The sequence below is a fragment of the Clupea harengus genome, chromosome 14, assembly GCF_900700415.2.
Source record: "Clupea harengus chromosome 14, Ch_v2.0.2, whole genome shotgun sequence".
Taxonomy (NCBI): Eukaryota; Metazoa; Chordata; class Actinopteri; order Clupeiformes; family Clupeidae; genus Clupea; species Clupea harengus.
The window spans coordinates 8,677,096-8,687,085 of NC_045165.1; the positions used below are offsets into that span (position 1 = coordinate 8,677,096).

At 42.8% G+C, this 9,990-nt stretch overlaps 1 protein-coding gene across 9 annotated transcripts; it reads left to right on the forward strand.

Annotated features, from left to right (window-relative positions):
* The first annotated feature begins 705 nt into the window (after positions 1 to 705).
* LOC105893157 (RNA-binding protein 12-like) lies at positions 706 to 9,769 on the forward strand. Of its 9 annotated transcripts, XM_031580718.1 has the most exons (7): positions 706 to 817; positions 894 to 952; positions 1,024 to 1,442; positions 5,863 to 6,024; positions 9,276 to 9,338; positions 9,393 to 9,533; positions 9,695 to 9,769. In XM_031580718.1, exons 1-6 carry the CDS (start codon positions 795 to 797, stop codon positions 9,486 to 9,488), a joined length of 822 nt encoding a protein of 273 aa, XP_031436578.1. In that variant the 5' UTR covers positions 706 to 794; the 3' UTR covers positions 9,489 to 9,533; positions 9,695 to 9,769. The 9 variants fall into 9 exon arrangements, with proteins under 9 accessions (XP_031436578.1, XP_031436580.1, XP_031436576.1 ...); XM_031580720.1 differs by lacking the exon at positions 9,276 to 9,338 and having other exon boundaries at positions 5,863 to 6,033; positions 9,366 to 9,533; XM_031580716.1 differs by having other exon boundaries at positions 9,276 to 9,533.
* The last annotated feature ends 221 nt before the right edge of the window (positions 9,770 to 9,990 follow it).

Below are 9,990 nucleotides of genomic sequence, written 5' to 3' on the forward strand. Positions count from 1 at the left end.
TCATACATAGAAATAGAAAATAGAATAGAAAAGCCTTTATTGTCATTGTATTTGCATAGAACGAAATGTGGAGCACTGCTCCTGTTGGTGCCATGAGGGACAACATATAACACAACAATACAATATATTGTGTGCAGTGGTAAAGAGTACAAGCACTACCCCTGAGGTAATGCATTAAAATGTGGAATTTCATTGTGCAATATTAACACATTACACACTTTATTCTACTGCAAGTCACTCATGCCATCTCAGTCACCTTATTCATGTGTGTAAAACAAAAATGTTGCTGTATTTATTTGCAACACACCTCAGAGGGTATACTTGTACTCTTTACCACTGCACACAAGCTATTGTATTGTTGTGTTATATGTTGTCCCTCATGGCACCAACAGGAGCAGTGCTCCACATTTCGTTCTATGCAAATACAATGACAATAAAGGCTTTTCTATTCTATTTTCTATTTCTATGTGTGACATCATAAGATATAATTTTTCCATTTGCGTTCAGTCCTGCTCAATAAGTCTCTCAATTTGCATATATTGTCATTAAGCCAGGGCTGAGAATGACCTTTGGGTCTACACTTTTTTTAACATGTTAAATAGAAGTTATCACCTGACCACACACACAGCAATTGCAATCAGGTGAAACCAGTTGGTGAATTAGGATTCAGACAGAGGAGCCTTGCCTATAAAAGACCAGGTTGGTTGTTTGGGAGTCAAACCTGGGTAGTTGCTGTGGCAGTGGTGAGGAGAGTGCTACTTTTGGGTCTGTGAGTCAAACCACTGAAGTTGGCTATGACTCTTGGCATGATGTGCAGGTACACATTCAATTGTTTGTCTTTAGGTATATCTTGTTTTATCAGTTACTTGGTCTAAACAAAGTGTATTCTGCAGGTTGCCTTGGATATGCCTTTACTTAATAAGTGAAATATGCTGCCAACAACTTCAACAAGGTATGACTTGGTCTTTTTTTGTAAAGTTGCATGTAGAGTTTATTTTAATTGAAGCCCTTGTTTTGTTCTAGGGTTGGATGTTCCCCAGAGTTATGGGTACTATGGTTTCAGGCTTAGACCCCCAGCCCCAGTGAGCCAAGTGGCCAAGATGCCCCAGGTGCAGGCCCAGATGGCCTCCATGCCGGTTGAGATGCCCCTGCCTCAAATGACACAATCCAACCCTTTAGGTAGTTTTGGCATCTCCTCCATGGATGTCAGTGGAGAAACCACTTTTAATGGTGGTGATGCTGAGGGTCCCTCATCAGGGCAAAAGCGCTACCTTGTGGTCACAGAGCCATCAGGTTTTCAAACGCGCTACGTGGATAAATCCTTCAATCGTTACGTGCGTGGAAAAAGGGATGTGAACCAGGTGGCCAAGATGCCCCCAGTGAGCCAGGTGGCCAAGATGCACCCAGTGAACCAGACGCCCAAGATGCCCCCAGTGAGCCAGGTGGCCAAGATGCCCCAGGTGCAGGGTCGCTCATCAGGGCAAGAGCGCTCCCTTGTCATCAAAGATTCAAGAGGTTTTCAAGCGACCTACGTGGATAAATCCTGAACATGAAGCCCACACTGACCAAACTGTAGACTACTCCTTCAAGGTAGGCATGGGTGTTTCTGTGGTCATAAGTGAGTGTTTGAATTCTAATGTGTTTCTTGTGTTTGATCTTAGCCATGGAGGTATCTGTCCACTTCTGTTAAATTCTGTTTCATGTTGGAGGGAGTCTTGCTTTTCTCACTTTGTCTTCTCTTTTCAGGCCCGGAACTCAAACCTAAATGGATATCTAGGATGCACTTTACATTGTGGTTAAAACAATAAAAGACTTTCTCTAATTTTGTATCAGTGTCTTGATGTCCTTTTAACCTCCTGCTAAAACTGAATGGAATTGATGGGTAAAAGGCACGCTATCCATGTGTAGCATTGAAATCTTGTCCTGCTGTTGAGGGGGGTTGATGCAAATTGATTACAGTATTACTGGAGAAAATCAGGATGTAACTTCAGGATGTAGAATTTATTCATTGGGTTACCTATGGCAAACCAAGTTTATAGGAAGCCACCTTCAGTCAAGTGGCTACTTTCTTTTGAACTGTTGTCCTTAAGGTGTATGTAACATGCTGCCATTGCTTATTCCAGAGGCGCAAATGCTCCATAAAATGGGCTATATTTGCAAGTACACTGCATCAGTGTTTCAATTATCTTCTGTCAATGACACATGGGGAAGTTGTATTTCTTTAGTGCATTTCATCCACAGTGTGCTGCGTGTCAGGTTACTGTTCGTCCCTTTGGGATTTATTTTCTGATACTGACAGGCCGACTTTACATTACCCCTTACATAAAGGACCCCCGAAGGTTGGGATGGGCCATTCAATACAATGGAAATTTCTGCAACATTCGGAGTAGCTGTATTTGCTATGAACACCTCTGTTGTCAGAGCAAAAATACTCTGGTCTAGGCTTAAAGTATTCGGGACTATCGGACCCAACAATTCTACTGGTGGGGTTCAGTTCACCTCGACTATGTCCCAACCATACACAGCAAAAACATTCCTCCTATTTATCATCTACAGAGACAGGGCTACAGATATCTGGGCTTTCACCTGGACAACTGACTGGACTGGACATGTAACACTGAGGCTGTCTGCAGGAAGAGAGAGCACACTCTACTTTTTGAGGAAGCTTAGGTCATTCAATGTTTGCCGTAACAAGTTACGTGTCTTCTGGCAGTCTGTTATGGCAAGTGCAATTCTTTTTGAAGTCATCTGTAGGGGCAGCAGCATCAGAGCCAGAGACTCTAAGAAACTCAAAAAAATGATGAAGGCTGGCTCTGTGCTGGGGACTGCACTGGAGACCCTGGAGTTGGTTGTGGAGAGAAGGATGTTGTGCAAGCTGCTAAACATAATGGGCAACACTACATACCCCCTAAACAACAACAATTTATATATATATTGTAGTGCTGTCAGTTTAACGCGTTATTAACGGCGTTAACGCAAACCCATTTTAACGCCGTTCCTTTTTTTATCGCGAGATTAACGCGATTTTTTTTTTAATTAATTTTTTTTAATTTTTTTTTTTAGATGAACGTTCTTTTTGGCCTCGCAAACTGTGTAGTAGGCTAACGATACGGTTTGAGTGAATGGTGAGCGCGATACGGCGAAATGGATGATAAAAAGCTTCTGAATGGAAAGAAGTAGTAGGCTTACCTTTTATTGGTAACCTAACTGTTACGGTTCATTGTTTCTGAAATAAGAGGCCTGACTGCTATGTTCCCAGCAAACTTGAAAAAAAGAAAATATTAAGCCATGGTTTAACTGCACTATAGGCTGAGTCCTTGTTTACCTGAAATGTGCACTTTGTAATTTTATTTTGTACCGCCCTGTTTGGCAATGTTGGTTTTAAATAAAATAAAACATTTGCTTAAAGCAAGCCAATCCACTTTTCCATGTTGATAAGGGCATTAAAATACAAATAAAATGATGGAAAAAATAAATAAACGAAGGGACATTTAGAATAGATACAAATTTGCGATTAATCGCGATTAATTTTGAGTTAACTATGACATAAATGCGATTAATCGCGATTAAATATTTTAATCGTTTGACAGCACTAATATATTGTAATTCTTTGTTCTCTCTTTTTACCTACTTCATTGTATGTGTTTTTGTAAGTTATTTGTGCTTTTGTCATTTATGTGAATTGCTGCGGAAACAACACTGAAATTGGCTGAATTGGCTGATATTGACAATGAGATCCCATCAGTTTTTCTTCAACAAAATATTTTTGTAATCACCTCAGTAGGAGTGAAGGGGCAGTTGGAAGGTTTAAGAAACTTCTTGATGGTATTAAACAGGACCTTAGGTCTATGGTGGTTCTGTGACAATATTTGCCGTCTGTGACATGGGGCATCTTGGCTGCCTGGCTCACTGGGGCTGGGGGCATCTGGGCCTGCACCTGGGGCATTTTGGCTGCCTGGCTCACTGGGGGCCTCTTGGCCATCTGGCTCACTGGAGCCAGGGGCATCTTTTCCCATGCTGGGGGCATCTTCAAAGCTTCATTGTAACTTGGGACACCTTCACCTTTGGTAGAGCTGAAGTCATTCACGGAGGGTAAATAGCCACTGCCAGGAGGCCCAGGCCTGAAACCATAGTACCCATAACTCTGGGGAACTTCCAACCCTAGAACAAAAAAGGGCTGTGAGGTGTTGACATCACTGACAATATTCAATGTCACTTTGCCATTAAAATACAAAAAGGAAAAGCAGCACCATTGTTTGGCATAAATTAGCAGCACGTTTCTTATAGTGATACCTCTTTATCAGTCTAATTCTCAGTCAGGCGTTGATGAGCTAGTTACTTGCTTCAACTCAGCGCATACTTCAGTTCTTGACACCAGTGCACCTATGACGGAGTGTAGACCCAAAGGTCATTCTTAGCCCTGGCTTAATGACAATACATGCAAATTGAGAGACTTATTGAGCAGGACTGAACGCAAATGGAAAAATTATATCTTATGATGTCACACATAGAAATAGAAAATAGAATAGAAAAGCCTTTATTGTCATTGTATTTGCATAGAACGAAATGTGGAGCACTGCTCCTGTTGGTGCCATGAGGGACAACATATAACACAACAATACAATAGCTTGTGTGCAGTGGTAAAGAGTACAAGCACTACCCCTGAGGTAATGCATTAAAATGTGGAATTTCATTGTGCAATACTAACACATTACACACTTTATTCTACTGCAAGTCACTCATGCCATCTCAGTCACCTTATTCATGTGTGTAAAACAAAAATGTTGCTGTATTTATTTGCAACACACCTCAGAGGGTATACTTGTACACTTTACCACTGCACACAAGCTATTGTATTGTTGTGTTATATGTTGTCCCTCATGGCACCAACAGGAGCAGTGCTCCACATTTCGTTCTATGCAAATACAATGACAATAAAGGCTTTTCTATTCTATTTTCTATTTCTATGTGTGACATCATAAGATATAATTTTTCCATTTGCGTTCAGTCCTGCTCAATAAGTCTCTCAATTTGCATATATTGTCATTAAGCCAGGGCTGAGAATGACCTTTGGGTCTACACTTTTTTTAACATGTTAAATAGAAGTTATCACCTGACCACACACACAGCAATTGCAATCAGGTGAAACCAGTTGGTGAATTAGGATTCAGACAGAGGAGCCTTGCCTATAAAAGACCAGGTTGGTTGTTTGGGAGTCAAACCTGGGTAGTTGCTGTTGCAGTGGTGAGGAGAGTGCTACTTTTGGGTCTGTGATTCAAACCACTGAAGTTGGCTATGACTCTTGGCATGATGCGCAGGTACTCATTCAATTGTTTTTTTTTAAGTATATCTTTTTCTATCAGGTACTTGGTCTAAACAAAGTGTATTCTGCAGGTTGCCTTGGATATGCCTTTACTTAATAAGTGAAATCTGCTGCCAACAACTTCAACAAGGTATGACTTGGTCTTTTTTTGTAAAGTTGCATGTAGAGTTTATTTTAATTGAAGCCCTTGTTTTGTTCTAGGGTTGGATGTTCCCCAGAGTTATGGGTACTATGGTTTCAGGCTTAGACCCCCAGCCCCAGTGAGCCAAGTGGCCAAGATGCCCCAGGTGCAGGCCCAGATAGCCTCCATGCCGGTCGAGATGCCCCTGCCCCAAATGACACAATCCAACCCTTTAGGTAGTTTTGGCATCTCCTCCATGGATGTCAGTGGAGAAACCACTTTTAATGGTGGTGATGCTGAGGGTCCCTCATCAGGGCAAAAGCGTTACCTTGTGGTCACAGAGCCATCAGGTTTTCAAACGCGCTACGTGGATAAATCCTTCAATCGTTACGTGCGTGGAAAAAGGGACGTGAACCAGGTGGCCAAGATGCCCCCAGTGAGCCAGGTGGCCAAGATGCCCCCAGTGAGCCAGGTGGCCAAGATGCCCCCAGTGAGCCAGGTGGCCAAGATGCCCCCAGTGAGCCAGGTGGCCAAGATGCCCCCAGTGAGCCAGGTGGCCAAGATGCCCCCAGTGAGCCAGGTGGCCAAGATGCCCCAGGTGCAGGGTCGCTCATCAGGGCAAGAGCGCTCCCTTGTCATCAAAGATTCAAGAGGTTTTCAAGCGACCTACGTGGATAAATCCTGAACATGAAGCCCACACTGACCAAACTGTAGACTACTCCTTCAAGGTAGGCATGGGTGTTTCTGTGGTCATAAGTGAGTGTTTGAATTCTAATGTGTTTCTTTCTTGTGTTTGATCTTAGCCATGGAGGTATCTGTCCACTTCTGTTGTTAAATTCTGTTTCATGTTGGAGGAAGTCTTGCTTTTCTCACTGTCTTCTCTTTTCAGGCCCGGAACTCGAACCTAAATGGATATCTAGGATGCACTTTACATTGTGGTTAAAACAATAAAAGACTTTCTCTAATTTTGCATCTCAATTTCTTGATGCCCTTTTAACCTCCTGCTAAAACTGAATGGAATTGATGGGTAAAAGGCACGCTATCCATGTGTAGCATTGAAGTCTTGTCCTGCTGTTGAGGGGGATTGACTCAAATTGATTACAGTATTACTGGAGAAAATCAGGATGTAACTTCAGGAGGTAGAATGTATTCATTGGGTTCTCTATGGCAAACCAAGTTTATAGGAAGCCACCTTCAGTCAAGTGCCTACTTTCTTTTGAACTGTTGTCCTTAAGGTGTATAACTGTGAAACACCGCTCCAGCCGGCCATCTCACCATGTGGGATGTAGCCTGGTAGAATGGGGTTGCAGGCACGAACACACGACGCAGGAGACCGTGGCTTTCATGAAAATAGCCAGATTTATTTACAACGGGGTTTAAAAAAAAAAAAAAAAAAACATACAAACACAAACTGAACACACTAAAGCCTATACTAGATAAGGTACACCTCTGCATACAGGTTTTGTCTAGTTCCTTGTCCAAGCTCCATCCAGCATGTTCAGTCTGTCCTCTCTCATGAAACAATAGGGTGCACCTTAAGTAAGGCCACCTTGGTCCAATTAAAAGGTAATTGGACCCCTCCACAGGGGTGGGGGAATCCGGACCCAACCATTTAGGTAGGGGAGTCCAGTCCTTCCCCTGTAAACCACAGTGAGAAGGGGGAGGGACTTCACCTTTTCACAGTAACATACTGCCATTGCTTATTCCAGAGGCGCAAATGCTCCATAAAATGGGCTATATATGCAAGTACACTGCATCAGTGTTTCAATTATCTTCTGTCAATGACATATGGGAAAGTTGTATTTCTATAGTGCATTTCATCCACAGTGTGCTGCGTGTCAGGTTACTGTTCGTCCTTTTGGGATTTCTTTTCTGATACTGACAGGCAGACTTTACATTACCCCTTACATAAAGGACCTCCGAAAGTTGGGATGGGCCATTCAATACAATGGGAATTTCTGCAACATTTGGATTAGCTGTATTTGCTATGAACACCTGTGTTCAGAGCAAAAATACTCTGGTCTAGGCTTAAAGTATTCGGGACTATCAGACCCAACAATTCTACTGGTCAGGTTCAGTTCACCTCGACTATGTCCCAACCATACACAGCAAAAACATTCCTCCTATTTATCATCTACAGAGACAGGGCTACAGATATCTGGGCTTTCACCTGGACAACTGACTGGACTGGACATGTAACACTGAGGCTGTCTGCAGGATGAGACAGAGCACACTCTACTTTTTGAGGAAGCTTAGGTCATTCAATGTTTGCCGTAACAAGTTACGTGTCTTCTGGCAGTCTGTTGTGGCAAGTGCAATTCTTTTTGAAGCCATCTGTAGGGGCTGCAGCATCAGAGCCAGAGACTCTAAGAAACAACAAAATGATGAAGGCTGGCTCTGTGCTGGGGACTGCACTGGAGCCCCTGGAGTTGGTTGTTGAGAGAAGGATGTTGCGCAAGCTGCTAAACATAATGGGCAACACTACATACCCCCCAAACAACAACAATTTATATATATTGTAATTCATTCTTTGTTCTCTCTTTTTACCTGCCTCATTGTATGTGTTTTTGTAAGTTATTTGTGCTTTTGTCATTTATGTGAATTACTGCGGAAACAACACTGAAATTGGCTGAATTGGCTGATATTGACAATAAGATCAGTTTTTTCAACAACATATTTTTGTAATCACCTCAGTAGGAGTGAAGGGGCAGTTGGGAGGTTTAAGAAACTTCTTGATGGTATTAAACAGGACCTTAGGTCTATGATGGTTCTGTGACAATTTTTGCCGTCTGTGACATCATTTTTCAATTTGCATTGAAACCTGCTCAATATTTCTCTCAATGTGCATGTATTGTCAATGTCATTGCATGTATAAGCCAGGGCTGAGAATTAGACTAATAAACAGGTATCATTACAACAAATGTGTTGCTAATTTAGGCCAAACAATGATGCTGCTTTTCCTTCTTGTATTGTAAAGGCAAAGTGGTATTGAATATTGTCAGTGATGTCAACACTTCTCACAGTGTTGAATGGAAGTTCACACCTGACCACACACACAGCAATTGCAATCAGCTGAAGCCAGTTGGTGAATTAGAATTCAGACGGAGGAACTGTGCCTATAAAAGACCAGGTTGGATGTTTGGGAGTCAAAGCTGGGGTGTTGCTGTTGCAGGGGTGAGGAGAGTGCTACTTTTGGGTTGTTGATGCAAACCACTGAAGTTGGCTATGACTCTTGGCATGATGTTCAGGTACACATTCAATTGTTTGTCTTTAGGTGTATCTTCTTCTATCAGTTACTTGGTCTAAACAAAGTTTGTTCTGCAGGTTGCCTTGGATATGCCTTTACTTAATAAGTGAAATATGCTGCCAACAACTTCAACAAGGTATGACTTGGTCTTTTTTTGTAAAGTTGCATGTAGAGTTTATTTTAATTGAAGCCCTTTTGTTCTAGGGTTGGACTTTCCCCAGAGTTATGGGTACTTTGGTTTCAGGCTTAGGCCCCTGGCCTCAGTGAGGCAGGTGGCCAAGATGCCCCAGGTGCAGGCCCAGATGGCCTCCATGCCGGTCGAGATGCCCCTGCCCCAAATGAGACAATCCAACCCTTTAGGTAGTCTTGGCAGCTCCTCCATGGATGTCAGTGGAGAAACCACTTTTAATGGTGGTGATGCTGAGGGTCCTTCATCAGGGCAAAAGCGATACCTTGTGATCACAGAGCCATTACGTTTTCAAACGCGCTACGTGGATAAATCCTTAAATCGTTACGTGCGTGAAAAAAGGCACGTGCCCCCGTTCCCAAAGAGCCAGGTGGCCAAGATGCCCCCAGTGAACCAGGTGGCCAAGATGCCCCCAGTGAGCCAGACGCCCAAGATGCCCCCAGTGAACCAGACGCCCAAGATGCCCCCAGTGAACCAGACGCCCAAGATGCCCCCAGTGAGCCAGGTGGCCAAGATGCCCCAGGTGCAGTATCACTCATCAGGGCAAGAGCGCTCCCTTGTCATCACAGATTCATCAGGTTTTCAAGCGACCTACGTGGATAAATCCTGAACATGAAGCCCAGACTGACCAAACTGTAGACTACACTCCTTCAAGGTAGGTATGGGTGTTTGAATTCTAATGTGTTTCTTTCTCTTTAGGAAAGGCTAGATTTGCCCAGTTGATCTTTGCCATGGAGGTATCTGTCCACTTTTGTTTCTCAAATTCTGTTTCATGTGGGAGGGTCTTGCTTTTCTCACTTTGTCTTCTCTTTTCAGGCCCGGAACTCAAACCTAAATGGATATCTAGGATGCACTTTACATTGTGGTTAAAAATTAAATACTTTTTTCTAATTTTGTATCAATTTCTTGATGCCCTTTAAACCTCCTGCTAAAACTGAATGGAATTGATGGATAACGTTGAGGGAGGTTGAAGCAAATGTATTACTGGAGAAAATCAGGACGTAACTTCAGGAGGTAGAATTTCTTTATCGGGTTCTCTATGGCAAACCAAGTTTATAAGGAGCATCCTTCAGTCAAGTGTCTCTTGAACAGTTGTCTTTAAGCTTTAGGTG